Source organism: Lepidothrix coronata, unplaced genomic scaffold (genome assembly GCF_001604755.1).
Source record: "Lepidothrix coronata isolate B3197 unplaced genomic scaffold, Lepidothrix_coronata-1.0 Scaffold33, whole genome shotgun sequence".
Taxonomy (NCBI): domain Eukaryota; kingdom Metazoa; phylum Chordata; class Aves; order Passeriformes; family Pipridae; genus Lepidothrix; species Lepidothrix coronata.
Window position 1 is genome coordinate 112,145 of NW_016690213.1, and position 21,251 is coordinate 133,395.

The window sequence follows — 21,251 nt, forward strand, 5'->3', positions numbered from 1 at the left end:
GGACCACATCACAGTGTTCAACTTTCCTATTTGTAAAATTCATGTAAGTGAATCTGAACAAAACTCCAATTCTTCCAACCCTGACCACGGAGTACTTTGAAATAATGAATTTGCTTCACGTTCTCTGGTTTTAAATGCAAATTACATCAAAGAGCACAGCAACAGCTTTAATTTTGCCTTTAATTAAAAACTCATTTTGCTGTATAGTGCTATGTGAAGTATGAAAAAACACATAGCTGTAATTGTTATGTGAGTTATAAATTAATAATAAACTACTTCTTACAACATGATTTTTACTCTGAGCCTACTAAGGACATCAATAAAAGTGGGATCATATAATGTATATGGGCAGAGGAAGCAGTCCTGTATTTGAATAAAGTATGTTTGTCTTTCCAAAACTGACTATGAGAACCTAAGGTAGAGTTTCAATAATAGAGCTCCGTGGATGCTCTCTGAGTGTGAAGGGGGAAGTGTATACATAAATAGCAAACATGAAGATCTGACTCTGTAAATTAAAGATTCAGTCAAGAATAAGGCTAATATGGTCTTTTTTAGAGCAGTAGAAATACCATTTTAGTATCTAATCTTGGTTAAAAATTTAAGGAAAAAATGTTTATTGTCAAATCTTGAAATGTTTTATTAATAAAGGAAAATTTATGTAAAAGATTCCATAATGAATCTTTCAGTTTAGGTAAATGAAGATCTTCCTCTGTGTAAGTTAGGTCTGAATAGATACTTAATATGTTTCATTGTTTCTGTTTTTGGAGCTTTTTTCTAATTTTGAGAGCAAGTCAGTCTTATTATTCCTGACATTGTATTACTTCATTTGTCCTTTGCATGTGATGCAACCAAAGGTATTTGAAATACTTATTTCTTTTAAACCTACATGCCCATTTTGATTTCTTTCTGTTTATGTTAAAACATAACTCTGAGGTAGAAACAAAATGAAACTGCATTTTTGGCATCCTGTGATATGCGAAATTGTCTAGAAGCTTTGAAAGAAGGTTTAGATAATGTGATTTATGTTGGGGATTTCCATCTTATATAATATGAGAATCTTGTAGATGGCCTTTGATGCAGTTCAATTAATATAAAATAAAAACCTCCTGGCAAGATATTCTTTTGATATAAGCTGTTGTGTATTTAACAGATAGATAAATACAGGCATTGTTTTGAGTTTTTAATGCAGCTTAGCCTTTAAGGAAGCATTTTCAAAACTCCATGATTTCAAGGACATTTAGACAAGAATCCTTAGCCTGACATACAAGCGAATGTGAGCATGGAGATGAATACCTGTTCAAGAGATGCAGGAGAAGTAGAAGAGCGAGTAGAAAAGTGTGTGCCATTCAGTTAAGCTGACACAGTGCCTGTACTGTTACACTGGCTGCAGAAGGATAAACCTGTCCTCATGTTGATTGTTGACAATTTTTAATAAAATTGACTACTGGATTGTAACCTTATAGGCTGTAAAATTAAGCCTCTTTTGTACAACTGTATAGAATTGTGGTAGAGATAAGTTAAATTTTGTTTACTTATTTTTGCCTGTTTAAGGCTGGAAACATTGGAGAAGAAAAAAGGGTGCACCATTTTTAAAGAGGCTGAGCAATCTCAGCCTTTTTTAATGGGGTTGAGTTCAAGAAGGCTACTGAAAAAGAAACTCTTGTGCTCCTGATGGTTAAGCATTGCAAATGGTCATTATATTAGGGATCAAAAGAAAGAAATTACTTGGCTGTTATTTGATCTATGGTAACAACACTTATTTTCAGACCTCCGTGTTAAAAGCTGAAGCACAAGCAGAAATCTTTGTGCTGGGTTGTGGCTTCAGAGAGAATTCACCCACTTGAAATTGAGCATCTATGCAAGGTTGAGTGTGGTCTTAACATGTGTGGAAAGTGCCCAAATGAGTAACTGTGTTTGTTTTTTTTTCCAGCGGATTTTGGAGACTATAATCAGTTTGAATCTCATGACTTCCTCCGAGAATATGTGTTGTTTCCTATGGTGAGTTCCTTATCCCTCTCTTTTATGGTCTTTTATGAATAATTTCTCCATGCCTCAGAGATGGCTTTGTTGATAACAGAGTAAAAGCACCAGCGCTGAACTAATAGTAGTGGAAATAATTTTTGCTCCCCAAAACCTGAAGTGTACTTGATTGCAGCTGAATGATCCTATGCTATGGGAGGTCAACCCAATTTCAGTTCCTGTCAAGCTTCCACTAGGATCAGGCATCAACAAAAGAAACATGTCTTCAAATCAAAAAAAGAATTTGCAACTATTTAAAAAGATGTATATTAGCAGTACCGTGGTATCAGTAATGTGGCATATCAAAGGGAGATAAGGGCTGCTGGTGTAGTAAATGTTGTGTCACAGGGCAAACCATGCAGCCTTTCTTCAAGAGAATGTGCATTTACATCAGCTGACTATCGGACTGAAGTGAAGCGTGAATAAGGTCTTCTCAAAATGTTCTCCAGGGACTGTGCTGTAAATTTGGTTTAAATTTACATTGGAAACTAGCGAATAACTTCAGTGCTTAGGGAAGGAGTTTAGATCACTAGTGATGTTGGAAATTCTGTGGCAAACATCAAGCACTTGCAGTCCATGACATAGAGCCTCTGTGGGAGGATGAATTAGAGAAAAAAAAAATGCTGCTGAAGTTAAGGCTGACTTTATCTTAGGTGAATAAGACCATCAGCACAAATTTTGAGTGTAAGCTTCATAAAATATAAAAGATCACAGAATTCTTTCTAACTGGAAAAAATATTTGGAAGCAGGGTGGGGTGCCCTGAGTTTAGCTGCCTGGAAGTTAAGGCATCTGGTTTCCCTCTGCAATTAGTGGAGCGGTAGAGGGAGAATGATTCATCTGACTGTAATTTGAAGGCCTGAGAAAGGCACTTGCAGAAGCATTTCATCCCGCTTACCAATGCTCTTTGTACAGGAACTGCAGTGGACAGTCCATTCTTAAGTCCAAAAAGGTGACATCTGCACAGTGTCCTGAAGTGCAAGTGCAATTTTGAACCAGTAGACAGTTTGATACCACCTGAAAAAGTCAGCAGGAAGAAGGGCAATTAATGAATGTACAGAGATATGAATATGCCTTGTATAGAATACACATACAGAATGTGGCTTCAGTATTGACCTTTCACTAATAAACTTCTGTTACCCTGACTAGTGGAGCAGGATTTCTCTGGTAAGCCACCTTATCTATTGATAAGTAGTTGATGATCTTGTGCATAGTTGATGACTTACCAAGTTGTGTATGAGAGCCTTAATGGGAAAGAAGATGGCTGCAAATATATACAGAGAAATGTGTTGTCAGGGTATCACTTTGTAAATTATTGAGCTTCTGCAGAGTTCTTTCAATATAGAATGAATCATAGAACGGTTTGAGTTGGAAGGGACCTTAAAGACCATCTAGTTCCAACTCCCCTGCCATGGGCAGAGACACTTCACACTAGACCAGGTTGCTCAATGCACTATCCAGCCTGGCCTTGAACACTGCCAGGGATATACTGATACGATTTTTCTGTTCGGAAGAAAAACAGGGGAGGCTTTAGATCTCTAGATGATCTTTCAGGTGGTTAATTTCTCTGTGATTCAGCATTTTATTCTTTGGGCCCATCTCTTAGAACCTCTGATTTTGAGTCAGGTGCCTCCCTGCTGGTGTGATCAGCTGTCTTCTGTTTTGCATGTGCTCACTTTGTGATATCTTGCATTTCATCCATGCTACTGTTACTGAATTTAAGAACATGGGCAAAGTGTCTGCTTCCTACAGCCTTTAGAAGCCTACTCTTAGATCAGCTGTTTCTCTAGATATTTCTTTAGCTACTTGTCTTTGCTCTTCTAGGGAGGAGTAGAGAATATAATAGTAAATATTTCACTACAAGTTCAGTAACAGTTGCTAAGTGCTGCAGATACAAACTAGTCCCTAAGCAAGTGGGAGGATTTGAGTGAATCCTGGGCATAGAACGAGAACGTTGCTATAAATTCATTAGTGAAGTGAGCTTGTGGATGAGGGAGGGGCAGCTATGTTTGTGCTGTTTGATCTTGTGAGGCTACAATGTGTGTCAAATGGCATTTCTTCAGCAGTGAAAAGAACAAAGTTATGTACACAGTACACCCCACAGGTGTGTAGCTGTGCATAGGCATGCACCATGCCATTTTTCATTAGCACGCTACCACTTTCACATTTTTTTGTGGCAGAAGCAAATATCAGAGGGGAGGGCCCCATTGAGCAAGAAGCAGTGTATTTAAGTACGTTACAGGCAGCCTTAAGGCTTTTTTAAATAAATGTAAAAACTTTGAGGTTTTGCAAGAAAGTTTTCCAGCTTCCTTTTTTTGGCCTTGAATTTATGAGCTGACTTCCTTTATTAACTTACTTCCAATTATTTCAGAATTGTTTCTACCACACTTTATTAAATTTGCAGAATATAAAAGTTTCTGCTCAGAAATGTCTTGCAAGCATAAAGTATGTTTTATTGCATATTTGAAGAGGTAGCAAAACTTTCAATCCCTTTAACATGAGGAAGGGACAAAAAATACTCAGGAATTCATCTGTGTTCTGTGTATCATTTTGGACTGTTTTAAAAGCTGTATATTAATTCGTAGATTTCCAAGTGTTTTTAAAGACTTCTTTGGTCCTTATCCAGGAAAAGATTCTTTATCTGTGCTCCATACTCTGTTCTCTATTTTGGAATAATAAACACCTTATCCCTATTTTTAACAGTATCATTTTACTTTCCCAAAAAAAGTTATAAAAAAATCAGAACTCTTGTCTTCTCCTTGCACATTTTCATTATCCCATGCTCTGAATTTTAAATTTGATTGGTGATAGATTCTCTTTCTGTAACTACCTAGAAGAGCATGAACTGTAAACAATCTCAAAATAGCTGCTGTCATAATTTCTGTGTACCATTTTGTCCCCTTTTTCTTTGGTTGAGTAGTTTTTGATGCAACTTCATATTTTTACAGGATTGGAACCAGGATGAAGCTGTCTTGGAAGAGCTGACTCAAAAGGTTGCTCAGGAGCACCGGACTCACAGGTGAGCTTGATGTCTTACAAGTTCAGATTTTTTTTTTTTTTATCATCCCTGTAGTACTTCCCTGCCTCCCCCATGCATTCCTGGCAGTGTTTAACTAGCCTATATTCATGTTACTATTATGCTTTGTCTCACTGGATTTTTAATGAATCTACCACAAAAGGGTATCTGCCTCTTGTAAATGCAAAATGATTGAGAAACTTAATGCCAAATAAACGAGCATTTGCACCCTCAGGTTTAATAAGCGTGTGTAACACTACTTGTGCTATGTTGTAGACTCCTTTCTCTTTTTGATTTCATTTAAATCCTGATGGTGAAAGACCTCGTGACTTGATCAGGGGTGATCCAAGGGTCTCTTTCAAGAGAGGTGGGGATGCACTTGCTCCCAGTGTAATGGAAATGAAAATAACAGGAATTGGGTTTTAAGTCTCATGGAGAAGACATAGTATAATGTTACTAGTTAATGCGCTAGAAGTGCGTGCATTAGTCCTTCAGTAAAAAAACCTTTGTGAGCAGGCTTCTTTCATGTTGCCCAGGTATTTCAGTGGTGGATGTATCCAAACCTCTAGAGTGCTGTTCTGGGAAAAATGGCAGTGCCCATATGCCATATGCAACAGGAATGTTATCTGAAGGATGCAGCATTGCCCATTACATGACAAAGTGGGTGTTAAAAGATGAATACCAATCTCTGAGTCTTAGGCCATTCTCAGTCTGAGCTTCAATGCAAGCCTTGGCCTTTGATGCAACCAAAGGGACAGCTTCCAAGCTGGCCATGAGCAGGCCTGGTTCTATTCTCTTTCTGCCATGGGCTGCTTGTGTGATCTGGGTTAACTCACAGACTTGAAAGGAAGGTTTTCCCACCCGCTGTGCTCTTTAGTGCTATTTCTGCAATACAAAGAAATACTTTCCCTCACTTCAGCAGGTAGATCATATTCCACCTCCTTTCTCTCAGGTATTTATCTGGGCCCTATATTTCTGTTTGTAAGCTGTGGTAAGGAGTAGCAAAGAGGAGAAAAATTAATAGTGGCCTTCTTTTGGAGCAAGGTCTTTAAACCTGCAATCTATTCTGACCTGCTTTAGAGAATTGAAATCTCTCTGAATTCCTGAGCTGTGACAGGAGCATGTGTAGACATGTGTGTAAAACTTTTCAGCTGGTTTGTTCTCTCCTACAAAAGAGAATCTGTTTAACTTTTGGATTTAGTGCCTGTGTTTTTGAACAGCCAACTTGAAAATGTGTATCTTTCCTTTTAAGTCATTTTAAGAAACTTCAGTGACCTTATATACTATTCAGGCAAATTAGGGCGCCTGTGGCTCAAATCAGCCATCCAAAACTATCCACAACCTGATGCAATGGCCTGATAAAGCCTGGAAAAGATTTGATGCATACAGAAGTTGAGTAATGCGGTCAGTTCAGTTTGTTCCTCCTGTAATTTGAACTGTGCTTTGTACCTTATCTTAGTGACATTTAGTAAAATTTCCCCCCTTACTGATTATGATCCTAGTGCTGAAAGTTGGTTTTGTGTTGTGCATTTCTACACAGCATCTCCAAAGTGTCTTCTCAGGTGGTTTGGGAAACTCCTGTTTTTTCAGTAGTATTTCTTTATGTGTGTGTGATATTGAACTCTTTGCTCCCTTTTGTTAATCTAATTGCAGTGGCATTACAGCAGCGGAGGCTGAGTTAATGTACATCAATGAAGTGGAACGTCTGGATGGGTTTGGACAGGAAATTTTCCCTGTGAAGGTATGTTAGTGTATATTATAAAGGAACCTCTGAATCAAATGATGCAGAACTCTGCAGCAACCTTTGTAATGTTGTCCAAAAGAGACAGGACTTGTTTCACTCTTCTGGAGGGTGAAATGACTGCTGGTAGTTTGAATGGACATTGCAGCAGTCTGTAGTGTTACTTCTCTTTCATGAAAATCCTTGTCACAGAAGAGATTGCTATGTGCTTGGGCCTTCTCACTTGGAAAATAGAGATGCTCCTTGCTTTTATTTTGAGTGCTATCTGTGGGAGAGTGGCTGGGGCAAATGAACCTCAGCTCTGGTCTTTAACAGGATAGGAAAATGAGACCTTCTCATATCTTTCTAAGTCACTATTTACCAAGCATTAACATCACCTTTCCTCAGTGTCTTAGATGTGCACACGGGTCCTCCACACATGTATAATTAAGGGGGAATTTCAAGGATTATTTTGCATTTGCAGTCACTTTCGCTTCACTGGAAGCCCCTTTCTGCCATGGATAGTCTGACTGCCTGGCCTTATGGAGCACATGGTGCCATGATAAAGTTGTGCTGAGAAACTGAAAACTGCTGTTCCCAACATGACCCATTTCTCTTTGTGAACCAACCCAGCCACTGTGTGGTGAACTCTGAGTGTTTTTTCTGCTAGTTAAAGATAACTAGGAATTTAAAAATAAGCACAGCCACACACCAAACAAAACAAGTTTTCTGCTGAAGTCAAAATTGGTCCTTTAGCACAAATCTAAGAATTGGCCTGAAAGGGAGGAGCTGAAAGGCAAAAAAACTTCAACCTAACAACAACAAATTTGGAATCTTTATTACCAATGAATGAAATCAATGTTTTCCTCAAATTAATTTGGAATAATGCCACACACTACTGCAAAAGACATTTCTGTGTTGGAAATGTCATTAGATATTACTGCATGTCAGTAAGGTAAGTATGAACAGTATACTGGGCGCTCTGCAAAGTTGCAGGAAGATGTTAACCTTGTATCAAAGAGCAGCGTGCTGGCCTTGGAGAAAAATAAAACTGCATTCAAAGGGAAAAATGAAAGATTTCTCTCTTTTCCCTGGTAGAAAATGCTATTAGAAATACATTTCTCTTTTTTCTATATAGATATTTGTGTACACACACATATGTATATGTATTTATATATGTATAAATACATACATTTTCCCCAACATCTTCTGAATCTTTTTGCCTTCTAAAGCTGCTTCTGGCAAGAAGGTGGAAGAATATATTGCCCTCTAATCAGACTAAACTGAAGACTCTCTGCAGTCTTCTGGAAGAAGCTGGCATATTCAGCATGGAGAGTCAGTGCACAGGCTGGGGCTTAAAAATTGGCATCCATTCTTTGTAGAAGGCCTAACACTTAGTAGTTACAAACAGGTGCAGATACTTTATCATTGCCTTCTGAGGATCAAGTACAGCAAGGCCAGGAGAACAGCTGTAGTCTGATCTATTAAAATGCAGGTTTCTACAGCATGCGCATGCATAGTGCATGAACTTCTCTCATATTCTTTCTTCTAGCAGTTCTTTAACCACACTCTTTGTGTTAGCATGATTTCTATTTACCACTTTAAAGTATGAATCAATTACTATAAGTGCAGCTGAGGGTGAGTTTTTGTTGATAAATGTACAAAAAGTAGAATAACCTCTTTGTCAACAGTAATAAGCTGCTTTAAGAAAACTGATTGCAAAATGGAACAGGAACACATGGTTCTCAAACAGGAGCCCACAAGGAGACAGGTGGGAATAGGAGAGAAATAGGACTTCTCAAAGTCCACTGTTCTTGTGTTGTTTTTATGTGGTGTATGCAGTTGAATATTTAACCCAACAATTGAAAGTCAGTTGAGGATGTATCTGTATAGATATACAAGTACTTTTTATGGTGACATGCTGTGAACATCTACACAGAATACTTAAAGGAGGAAGCATGAAAGGTAGAGCTTTTGAGAGGGATTCCATCTCCAGGTGTGGTGTTCTGAAATCTCTACATGTTTTAACAGATGACTGGAGAAATACTATGAATGTGAAAGGACTGTTGCTTTTGGTATTCACAGGGGCTCTAGACAGCTATAATCACAATGGTAGGGGATGTTGGGTATTATACAATGAATGCCAGTTTGTGGTCTGCCTGGTGTTTGATAGAGGGGAACCTTGAGCTCATTTAGCCTTCTTCTGTTTCCATTAATCAACAGAATGAATCCACTGAAGTGTTAACTGCTTTGAAACAATAAAAATCAGTCCAATCAAACAGCAAAATATATGTTAGTCAAGGGTTAGTCCTGCATTTATACTGAAGAAGGGCTTCTCTTTGGTAGTTCAGCATGCATTCCTATACATATATTGACCAGTCTCTTTATTAAACTAAATATATTATCCTTTCTCTGCAGGACAATCATGGAAATGACATACACCTTGGTATTTTCTTCATGGGAATCTTCATAAAAAACAGAACTGGCAGGACAACTGTGATTTATAGGTAAAAACTAGAGTCTTCTGTCTTAAAACAGTTTCTTTCCAGAGATCCATGTGTGGGACTTTTTCCTGACTTACATATGTGACTTTAGTAGTGCCAATCCTCTAACTAAGGAGTAGTCACCTCGCTGTTTTCAGGATCAGTCTCTTGGCCGTAAGAGATGAGATAAAGAACAATTTCTGATGTCTGTGAATGGGTTTGATGGCAAGAAAGTTGTAGTTGCCTGTCATGTATCTTGTTCTATTTTACAAGGCTTTGATTCCTTTTCTTTTCTTGTCTTTATGTCTGCTTCTTTGATGCTTCTGAATGCAAATCTGTTAAACCTCACAGCTGGCAGCCCAGGAGCTCAACGTTTTTGGAAATCTGGTTGCCATATTTAGGTGCTCCACTGAAAAGAAGTTGAACTTTCTCATTCTGTAATTTTGAAAGTCCTGGCTGTGTCACACTTCTTCTGCGGTTTATTTTGGTTATTAAGAATCGCTTAAGTCTTTCCATTAACTTTCTTGTGTGGGTTTGTTCTGTATGAAAATGTTGCTAGAAATCTCCATGATAGTTTCGTTCTTCTTTGCTACTATTCCAGTGGGTATTTTCATTACTGTTGCTATTTGCTTGAAGTGGATTTTTACTAGTCCCTGTTACTAGAGTATGAATTTTGTGCAGCCAAAAAATTTGTGTTTTTTGAGGTGCACTGATTTTCAATCAGTAGCTAAGGCTTGTATCAGACTTAAGATGGAATGTCAGGTTTGGGTTTTTTTGCCTTAAAAGGGCTTTCAGTAGTCAGCTTAAAAAATGTTAGGGCTCCCTTTTCCACATAGCTGATACTTTGCATATTTAATTTTTAGAAGAAATTAGATAATCCTTTAACTGGGCCAGGTGACAAAAGCAAAAAGTTTCTTTACATGTAAAAATTATAGTTGGTGCTGGGATTCTTACTGTTTGGAAATATGCACTTCAAGCATCCTGCCATGACATGAAGAGGAATGCGTGCTGCAAACAGAACAAACAAGTCCTTTCCATCCCCATGGATTGCATGCAATGTACGCAAATGTCTGTCAGCTATTTGTAAGAAGATTATAACTCTGATCTTGGGCAACCTGACAATTACTTGGGAAAAAAAAGAAAAGATTGCAAACATAAAACCAGAGTATTAGCATGGTATGCATAGCCTACATAACCATGTTGTCAACTTAACCTTCTTTAGCAAGAATTGGCACCTAATGAAACTTGGAAACAGCATTTGGAGAGGAATGGCACTTAAAAAAATAATTCTATTACACGTGGCTAAAATCAATCAGTTAAAAAATGCCACAGTTCAGTAAAATGTTTATTGTTAATGTATTTTTGATCTGTCTTCTATTGTGAGTCTTCTTTTAACTCTCCTGCTTTGGTTTAAGAGCTGACTATCCTTTCATTTTTAATCAGAACATGACTTCCTTATTTTCCTGACCATGTTTCTTCACCAAAGAGCTACTAAAAAGCTTTCCCATAAAATGAGACTGATGTTGACTAAGGGATTCTTAATGTGTTTGTGAAATGTTTGAATGTATGTGTTGGCAAACTCTACTGCATTTTTTTTACTCTACAGGTGGAATGACATTGGGAATATATCACATAACAAGTCTTCGATTGTTCTAGAGTTGATCAACAAAGAAGAGAATGTGCTCTTTCACACGGTAAGAAAAAGATCTGATCAGTGTCATCAAGAAAGCTACTTATGTAAAAATAAACTTTTAAAATTCCACTCTCCTAGAGAGGCTCACTTGCATAACACCACCCCCCTTACAGTTCACATTTTACTTTATGCAGAGTGTTAACTTCATTTAGGTAACAATATGAGTATTCTATTCCAAGCATCCTGAAATATAGTGTGCTGAGAAGTCTGCAAAAAACTGAAGTGCTTTTTGGATGGCATAAGTACAGCAGCATAAGCAGTTGTAGAAACTGGGCATAAGCCACCATGTGTGCGCATACTGGAACTCAGAGGGCTGCGCTGCTGTTCGGTGCTATTTAAAATCACCCCACATCTCCCTGAACCAAGGCCAGTATAGAAACTGGACCAGCAAGCTTGAGCCATTTTTTTGTTGTTGTCCCTCCTACTGTGACTTAACCGCGAAGTGGCAGCATGTAAAGGCACGCCACTGTATTTCAGTAATCTAATGCCTTGAATGCTCTTGAGGGCACTAGACATGTTCTTGGCAGACACATTCTGTACATGGTGGATCTTACCAAGCATTCCTGCAATTGCATTTTTTAAACTCTTCTTTGTCACTTCTTGGTAAGAGTAACAAAATAAACTTTCTTTTCCCCCTATTTTCTTCTTGTCTTTAAAGGACGATCTTGAAAATGCCAAATATATTTCACGCCTGTTTGCATCGAGACACAAGTTTTACAAACAGAACAAAATCTGCACAGAGTGAGTATTCTTTCTTCAGAGTTGTTTCCTGACACTCTGCTTTGGAATTGATCTGAGTTTTGGCATGTCTGTTTTTGTTTGGGTTTGTTGTTTTTTGTTTTTTTTGTTTTTTTCCTAGTCACTTATATCAGGTATTCTTTTCCCCTTTCCCTTTTTTTCTTGTTTTGTTTTAACCAACAGCAAGAACAGACAATTGGAAATGAAATTTCATTCTGAGCCTTGTGAGGCTTTGATGCTCCCCAAGCAGCCAAATCCTACAGAGAATCTTGAGTTGAAGGCCTTGGTCTCTGCTGTTTATAACTCAGAGTATTAGTATAAACTGGAGTGAAAGGTGACATGTGTTATCATGTCAAAATGTGAGTTGCAGTAGTAGATGCACTGCTTATCTAGCAGCTAAGGGCAGTGGAAAGGTTGTCATCTTCTAATTTGGGCAGTATAATTTATCTGTCTCTTATGTGTCCCAAGAAAGGGAGGACACCTGGGCACATTAATCTGCGTAGCTGTACTAGCACAGCGCAGCAGAGGTTGTAAGTCTAAACCTGAAGTCTCCTTTAGGCTCTACTTTGAGCACTTTCTTAGGAACTGGCTTTGAGCTAGTCCTCTCACACGGGTGGACTCTGAAGGAGGATTCATTAGGCTTTAGTTTTAAGTCAAATGTCTGTTTGCTAGCTGTTTCATTTACACCAGCACACATTTTTTTATGTTGAGATAAATTTAGCTTGCAAAATATTAGAGTTTTGAGAAGTTTTCATGATGTGCTGGGTGTGTATAGCACAGAACATTAAATTCTTGCAAAACTTATCATCTTAGCTAGCTGGAAAGATATGAAGAAGTCTCATCTCTATCAACAACTCTAGTTAGACCTGGACTTCCCATCTGTTCGACTGGGTAATGCCATCTGTTGGAAAATAAAGCCAAAATGATGAAGAGAAGATTGGAAGGTCTAGCTTTCTAATATTACGTGTGCACACATTATATTAACATATGGGGAGTTAAAGCATAGGAGAGTCCAATGAGGCAAATTGTTTTGAGTGATCTTTTCAGTTACAGAAAAGAGATGTTGATTAGATTTCACATGGTGCTTACAGTTCTTGGGAGGTGAGTGGAAGACCAGAAAAGATACTTCTTAGCAGCATATAATGGATTTCAGTAGTCCAATACTAAATTCAATTTTAATGGTCCCAAAGAGATTGAATTCAAAGGAAGATCCTGATTGTCTCCCCCGTGACAGTCAAGAAAGAAAACAAAATCTGTCATCTTGGGATATTTCCCCTTTGACGCTGTATATTGGGGTAAACAGGGAGAACTATTTTTTTACCAATCATAATACAGACTGCAGAAGCAATAGCTTTTGAACATGTTTCTTTCTAATCACTAAACCCTAAGCATATGGGTATCACGAACTGGGTGTATGTAGCAGCTTCATATGCAACTCGCAAACTAATGAAGATAAGGAATGTCACGAGGTCACTGAGTGAAATAACTAGAATTTAAATGTATTTTTGTCAGTAGAACTGCTCTCCTTACCACTGTCTCATGTGATATAAGCTTCGGTGTTAGAGCCACAGATATTGATGACAGCATATGCTGTCAATGTGTGTTTTCTAGCCAAATAATTTTCCTGCTCTCTGTGTTAAAATGAGTTGTTTGTTTTCCTGTGTGCCTTTCCTCTAATCGCACATAACATCATTCACCAGATCAGAAACTGTAAGAGGACAAATTCCACCTTTCCTCTCTTCACGTAAGCACTATATTTCTACCTCCTTCAATTTGTTTCTTTCCCTTTCTCATATTTTTTATCTCCTACACTCCTTGTTCCTTCCACTGCACCTGGCTATTCTAACATTGTATGTGGCTCTGCTAGTATTGTCTAAAAGTTGCTTTTTCTGTTTCTTCCTGATCTATGTGCATTGCTCTTGAGTGATTGCTATCAATTTCATAAAATTGTCACTGTTTTAAATGTTTACCTTAAGTCATCTGAGACTGCCTGTGTGCCATGTTCAGTTTTTATTGCTTAAGAGACTTGTTTGTTAAATTCTGGTTTAAAAAATGAATCATTCTTTCTCTTGTTTCCAAGTAAGCCAAACGGGATAATGAAAAGAAGGCATGTATAGTTTGGAACTGGAATACTACCCATATTTAGAGAAGAACCTGAATTATTTTCATTTATTCGTGTATCTAAAAATCTCATTAATAAGCAATACTTACAGATTGTTCATGTCTTGTTTTACCTGTTTATTCTTGACTCAGAATTGAAGTGTTGTAGTTTCTATTATTTCTCTTTTTCTTCCACAGACAATCAAGTTCTCCTCCCCCTATCCGACGACGGCCCACCTGGAGTAGGTCATCTTTGGTATGTGCCACAGTGAGACCTTTCAGAATGTCTATATAATTTCTGATGGGATGAGGCATTGTGTAGGATGAAGTACTTTCTAAATTTCAAATAAGCACATTAGCTCACTTCTTTTAGGCAATATGATTGGAATGAGTTTCAAGGGTGTGGCTGCCCAGGTTGATTAGTTTAACTGGATAATATCACCACTGAGTATTTAAAATTACAGTCTTCAAGGCGTTATATTTTCATTTGCCCTGCAGAAACTGAACATCTTTTCTACTGGATTGAGGTTATTTCAATATGTAGATATCCTCTAGAAAGAATTTGAAGTGTCCTGTGCTGTATGCATCAAAACCTAGCCCTTACATAATGTTACATTTCACGTTTTTTCAATTCCTCATGTTTTTGTGTAAAGACTACTTAAAATTTACCAGCTTCTTGGGTTAGGAGCCTATTTTCTGTGTGAAGTTACTGTTAATTTAAGTTAAGCTAATATACTCAGTAAGGATTGGAATTCAGAGCTTTTCTGAAATCGTACTTATTTCCATTTAACTAATCTCCAGAAAAACTAGAAATCTGAAAAAACTGGGTAACTTTTTCATGAAATCTTTACCAAAAAAATCGCATGGGATTCTCTCTTCCCCCCCTGCCACAATCAGTTCTAAAAATGCTCTTTTTTTTTAATTAATTCTGGCATCTAGTGTGTCAGTATTTCTTGCTCTTATTTAACAGATCGTGAGTTTCTGTACCAGTGGCACTGCTGGTTCCTTAGACAGAGGGCAATATCATCTCTATGCAGGTTGCCACTTTTCATGTCTCATATAGGTTATACCTGCTTTGTAGACCTTTCCAGAATGAAAACTCTGTTAGCCTATTTCTGCATTGCAGAAAGCTCATGTGGGCAGAAGTGTTTTCTTGACATAATCCTCACAGCATGGTTATGGCTTGTGAAAAGTTTCCAGAATTAAGCTTAAGCGGGTACTGATATTAGGGTAGTTTTATCACTGCGGACTGCAACAGAGGTTATCTGCTTGTGTAAATCTATATATAGGCCAATAGATCTAAAAGGTGCATTCTGTGTTTCCCAGGCACTGGCAGGAAAACTGTGGTAGCCGTTTCCAGATTTCTTTGTCCTTCCATTCTTAGCGTGCTTCTAAGGTGTCATGATGTGATACACGGGCTATATATTGTGTTCTCGGAGGCATAGTTACAGTATTCTTGGTATCTACTAGCTTGGTCCCTGAAAATAAGTAGGAAAAGCTGAAGGAAATGTGCTTTGCATTCTTATGCTGTGACCTCAGATATATCACAAGGGGAAAAAGTGAGCTGCTTTCTATATTTATACATGAAAAATGGAAATCTGCTTCAAATCCTGCTGCCACTTTGTTTTGAACATAAGCATGCAACAAGTTTAAAAACCCTCAAGTCTCAGAAAGATCAAAAGGAGGAATGTGGGCTCATCAATTGAAAAATGAACTGGGCTGCTGCCTGTTCACGATGAACTTTCAACCGCCTTTTTCATAATTGTTCTGTTAACTTGTTGGAACAGTTCTTTTTAGAAGAGGAAAAAAAAGCCCTCCTGACTGTTGTCTGCACTGTACATACCTTCATACACCTACCTATTCATTTGTCTTGTATGGCAATAAATCAATAGGCAGAAATGGGAAGTGAAGTGGAATCTTTGAGGTGAGGCACTGCCACTTCACTAGGGATCATGTTCATTACTTTCAGATTAAGGCCCTTTATATGGTTTTGGCATCATGCTGAACCTGTATTTTTTTAACTACTACTTTAGAATAATTTTATGGTGTCTCTTTTTTCCTGTCAGGCTACCCAGTGGTGCTGGTTTTCTAGCAAAACCCCCCTCTGTGTAGGAGATCTTAATATGATGGTATGTTTAATTACCTGATTTAAAAAGAAATCCAAGTGATCTTTAATTTGGATATTGACATTCTGCAGACCTTAGGGTTCTTCTCTTTTATCAGAAGAGGCAGATGGGCCTTCAAAAAAAATTCCCCAATTTCTTGCAGGTACCTTTCATAACATCTATCACAAAGAAAACTGTCTGCTTCAGATGTATACGTCTGAAGTCACTTCTCTTTCCTTGCACTTTTCCTTTGCCCTCCATTTGTTAGGTTTTCCAACATCTTGCTTAGTTCTAGACTCAGCTCCTCTACTAAAGTTGTCAACAGCAGGCTCCTTGGCCCATATTGTTCAGCAAGAGTACAATCAGAAGTGATTGTTGTAGCAGAAATATTGTCGTTTTCCAGTTCTGGCTTAACACGGCGCTTTTTTTTATGCAAGGATTCATATGTAAGCTCAGTATCTTTGATTCTCATTCCTTCTCACCAGTTACACAGAAAATGTGAATTTAACCCCTTGCCCACCCCTCTTCACTAGCAAACTTACATTATGCTCATTTAGTGTGTGTGCACACAAAGGTAGATTATTTGGTGAGGTTTTTTGCCTTGGGCATTCACGGTATTCCTTAATAGCTTGAACTACTTGAATCAGCCTGGATAAAAAGCCCTTATTCTGCTGTTAAGGCAGATACATTCATGAGAAAGCAGTGCCTTCCTTCTCCTTCTGCTTACTCCATAAATTGAAATATGTTTTCGTAAACTTTGCTCAGTGACATCAGGCAGGACATTGCAGTGCAGGTGGCAAAATGCGATTGCCAAACACATTGGTTTACCAATGGACAAAGCTGGTCAATATGGCATCAGCTCTGGTTTATTTTTCTGCAAATAATCCTGTTGATTTAATGCTGAATCACACCCTCTGAGACTAAAAAACTTGTTACAGTGCAGATTACTGGCGGAACGCTCTAATTCATTAGCTAGGGGATCCAATGTTCATGTAATTTGCAGAGTTATTTTAAGTCCATCTGTGGTCTGTTGCTTGTATAACAGTGTTCTAGGTCCTTGAATTTGTTCCGTCTCCTGCTTTTGTCCCCATTAGGTGTCTGTCTGTTTGGGTTTAATTCTTCAAGGGCAAGGGCTTTTAATAGAAGTTTGAAAAACTTTAAAAGAGCTGAAAGTGTGGCTGCTGTTTTTTGAAGTGATTGAGCTTAAAGGAGTCTTAACTGGTCGGCTTTGGGCTCTATAACAAAATTTAGCAAGCAATTTACAAAAAGTTATTTTCTGTTCTATAAAGAACTGCCAAGCCATGTGCCTTTGGCTGGGTAAGAAAGAGCAGTATTCGGTGGAAAAGGCATAGGACCATTTTTCCTGTTTCCGTTGCAGAAATGGTAGCGAATGAAGTTCTAATACTTCTTTTTTTTTTCTTTGTGCTTTTGTTTCAGCCAAGACAACATCCTTTTATACTGCCTCCTATGCATGTCCAGTGTGGAGAACACTACACTGAAACACATAATTCACAAGGTACTTGGAGCGTAAATTTTTCCTTTAATGGACTTCAATTTTATGCATATGCAAAGAAGCTCCTAACCCTTATGTCTAGATTTACAATGCCATCATGGTCAAATGGGAGCTGCTGCTGCAAGAGAACAAGCAGTTTTATAGTTAATGATGCAGTAAGTCTTCTGTTTAAAGTCCAATTTCAGTTTTCAAATTTCTCTAAAATATCTGTGCATGATTATATGGACCTTAAACTTGGTATTCCAGCTCAGTGAGCTGAAAAAATAATTTCTAAAGGGAGTATGATGGCTGTACTCAAAGTCAGTGCCAGCTGGGGCCAGGGAGAGAAACCAAGTGAGGGAAAAGGATAAAGCAAATATCTTACTGTAGGAGAAATCATAGCATCCTGTCCATGAAACGATATCTTTAGATAATCTTTTCTGCTAGTTTTTCACCGACATCTGCCTGCATTGTTAGCCTTACAAACGTAAGGAGGGTTAACTATTTTTATGCCCCTGTGTGACAAATAAATTCTTTAAGAGATTGTACCAGGTTACTTTGATCAAGTCTGGAAATGGAGCCTAGCCCCTAAACAACTTCAGTCTGACACCCTTATCTACCCCAGCTTCTGGAATATACGTAGCCAGGTCTGTTAGGTTAATGTTCTTTGCAGTTCATGAGAGGTACAGTTGAAGTGCTCTCACCAGCAGAGAAAGTCTCTGTCATACCTGATAGTGTTTTGGAGTTGTGGTGGTCTGACTAATTTTAAGGTAGGATTTGATAAGTTTTAAGGGGAGACATTTACTATAGTCCCTTGCATACAGTAGACTTGATTTAGCAGATACTACTGTTTACTTTGAAGGTGAGGCTCTGAAGGATATTCTCAATTTTAGAAGAATTGTCAAGTTCCCTTAGTTTTACCACAGACTTTGCTATATTGTCAGAGAACTATCCGATTTCAGAGTCTGGGGCGCTGTTACAAGATTTTCAACATGGATAGTCTTGAAGTAAAGTTATGATCCAGGATATGGTCTTTACTATTAGATTTCCTCACAAATATGCTTTGCTGAATTATTAATATTCTATAGCACCTCTGTAGGGTGGTTTGCTGTTTGGTTTGGGTTTGGGGGGGTTTTTTGGGGTTTTTTTTGGTTTTGTTTTTTTCCCCTGAGCTTTGATTACCCAACTGATATCATACTTCAGATCCTCAAAACTGTTGATTAGTCAGAAGTAGGATTTCCAATTCCGCAGTCCTCTGCTACTTTGAATCACAGACAGCGTATCAACAGAAAAGATAAGAGAACTTTTTAGGTTAACCATATGCTAGCAGCACTGGATTTTTAAGGTGTCAGCAGCAGTGAACCCTTCCAGAATGCTGAGGGAGGAGATGCCCCTTTATTATTCCTTGCCACCTCAGGCAAAAACGCTTCCTCTCTTTCCCCTTTCATGTCTCCCACAAGGATCTGAACTACCATATTTTGCTGTTGTGAGGTTTACCTTAGTAGCTTTGTTTTAGTTATATTTCAATGACTCAAGACCACATGCTCCCTGCACTTGTACACTAAGTTGTCTCTGTATTCACTAATGCAGGCTGCATTTGAGGTTTTGTTGATTGAATGAGTCCTTGTATGTTAAAATTGTCGACATTTATGTCTTTGCTCTACACAGATAGCATTTTTCATGGAAATGAAGAAACCTTCTACTGTAGGTCTCAGACCAGTTTGGATAGGTGTCCAATGGACTTCAGCTACTTGAATGGTAATGGACCCAATGGGAGCGTATGCAGTGCCCACAGCATGAACTCCCTCAATCGCTCACAGAACTTCATCCAGGCGTCTCCAATGTCCTCAAATCTGAGCATCCCTGGAAGTGACATCATGAGAGCAGACTATATCCCCAGCCACAGACATAGTGCAATCATAGTACCATCTTATCGACCAACTCCAGACTATGAAACCGTCATGAGGCAAATGAAGAGGGGGGTGATCCAGATGGATAGCCAAAGTCAGTCTTTGCGGAATCTCAATATTGGAAACACACATGCTTATAACCAGCCAGAAGACCTAGTTTACAGTCAGCCTGAGATTCGAGAGAGACATCCTTACACAATTACGTACGGGCCCCAGGGTGGTGGCTATAACAAGCCTGTTGCCCCCTCTGAACAAATGAACCCTAATAATGCTGCTCAAAATAAAGCAGCAGCCAGTGCCATATCCCACACTGTCAGCACCCCAGAACTGGCCAACATGCAGCTGCAAAGCAGCCAGAATTACAACACCGCTCACATGTTAAAGAACTATCTCTTCAGACCCCCACCTCCGTACCCGCGCCCACGTCCTGCTACGAGCACACCGGACCTGGCAAGCCACCGGCACAAGTATGTCAGCGGGAGCAGCCCTGACCTGGTCACTCGTAAAGTCCAGCTCTCAGTAAAAACCTTCCAAGAGGACAGCTCGCCGGTTGTCCGCCAGTCGCTGCAGGAGGTCAGCGAGCCCCTCATGGCGGTGAAGCACCATGCAGCGGTGAACAAGCGCCACAGTTTGGAGGTCATCAGCAACATGGTGCGTGGTATAGAAGCCATGGCACTAAAAACTTTAAACGCCCCTCTGCCACGCAGGAACACTTTGCGGGAGCAGGTGCAGCCAGAAGAATCGGTTCAGATGGGGCACGAAGTTCAGCAAGTTCCTCATTATCATCACAAAAAGACATTTTCTGATGCCACGATGCTGATACACAGCAGTGAAAGTGAAGACGAAGAAGAAACCCAAGAATCTGTGTCACAGATAACAGCCCTTCATGAGAACATGGAGTACAGTGCTCAGCTGCAAGCTGCCTTGGCTAGAATACCAAATAAACCTCCTCCGGAGTATCCTGGGCCTCGTAAAAGTGTCAGCAATGGAGCCCTGAGGCAGGACCACGTTAGCATTTCTGTGGCTGTAGCCAGGGCCAAGGCCATGAGGCCGGGGCCTTCCAAAGCCATCAGTGTGTCTCGAACTGATCAAGTGGCAATAAATGGGTCGTCACTTGGGCCCTCTATCTCAGAGCCAGACCTCACCAGTGTGAAGGAGCGGGTCAAGAAAGAACCAGTCAAGGAAAGGCCTGTGTCTGAAATGTTTTCTATTGAGGACAGCATTATAGAAAGAGAAATCATGATGAGGGTAAGTGCCTTCCTCTGTTACGGTGGCTTCTTGGAAATTAGTAATCACACAGGTCAATTTCCATACCAGAAAACTGTTGGGTAGGTAAACTGTGGGGAACGTGTGGGTGGAAAGTTGTGGATTTGCTTATAGTTGGGAAATGTGATATTAAGCACAAGGTACAATTTGTTTTTGTGGGTCTGTATGGCCACCAAAGGGGCTGATCCCATGCACTGCTGTTGGGCTTGTCTGTTTCTTCAGCTGTGGCTCTTTGGCTGCTGGCCGGGTGTGTGTCTGACCCAGCTGAGGATGCCACCACCCTGGCAGCTGTGCCAGCTTGAGGTGGGTGGCAGGGCATGGAGCCGGTGGTGAGGGGGCTGACAGCAAAGCCCCCCTTGATGTCTGCTGCCCCTCTGCCTGCACACCTCTCCAGCCTCCATGGATCTGAGGGCAGGGAGAGTCTGAAATGTGTTTGCCGAGATGGGTGGGAGGTTTGGTTTCAGCACTAGCATTTTATTCCTTCTTTGCAAGGATGTCGAGTTAAGTATCACATAACATAGTGGGAACTCTTGATTTTCTTCGAATGATCTTTAATTCCTTTCCTGCCACTTTATGTAACATAGTTATCTAAATAAAACCCTGGTAGCTCTAGGATATGGATTGTTGGTTTTGCCAGTAACCGAGGAATCAGATATCTAAATACAGAAGCAGCAGATGTAGAGGCTGTGTAGTTGAGCATCTGGACAGTTT

At 39.3% G+C, this 21,251-nt stretch overlaps 1 protein-coding gene across 1 annotated transcript in view; it reads left to right on the plus strand.

The window, feature by feature from the left end:
* Nucleotides 1-21,251, plus strand: part of PTPN14 (protein tyrosine phosphatase, non-receptor type 14) — a 113,683-nt gene that overhangs the window by 74,316 nt on the left and 18,116 nt on the right. Inside the window, exons 5-13 of the mRNA XM_017811703.1 lie at nucleotides 1,931-1,998; nucleotides 4,966-5,036; nucleotides 6,687-6,774; nucleotides 9,172-9,260; nucleotides 10,843-10,930; nucleotides 11,588-11,670; nucleotides 13,966-14,023; nucleotides 17,310-17,388; nucleotides 19,033-20,522. Coding sequence (XP_017667192.1) covers nucleotides 1,931-1,998; nucleotides 4,966-5,036; nucleotides 6,687-6,774; nucleotides 9,172-9,260; nucleotides 10,843-10,930; nucleotides 11,588-11,670; nucleotides 13,966-14,023; nucleotides 17,310-17,388; nucleotides 19,033-20,522 — 2,114 coding nt within the window. The remainder of the gene's footprint in view (nucleotides 1-1,930; nucleotides 1,999-4,965; nucleotides 5,037-6,686; nucleotides 6,775-9,171; nucleotides 9,261-10,842; nucleotides 10,931-11,587; nucleotides 11,671-13,965; nucleotides 14,024-17,309; nucleotides 17,389-19,032; nucleotides 20,523-21,251) is intronic.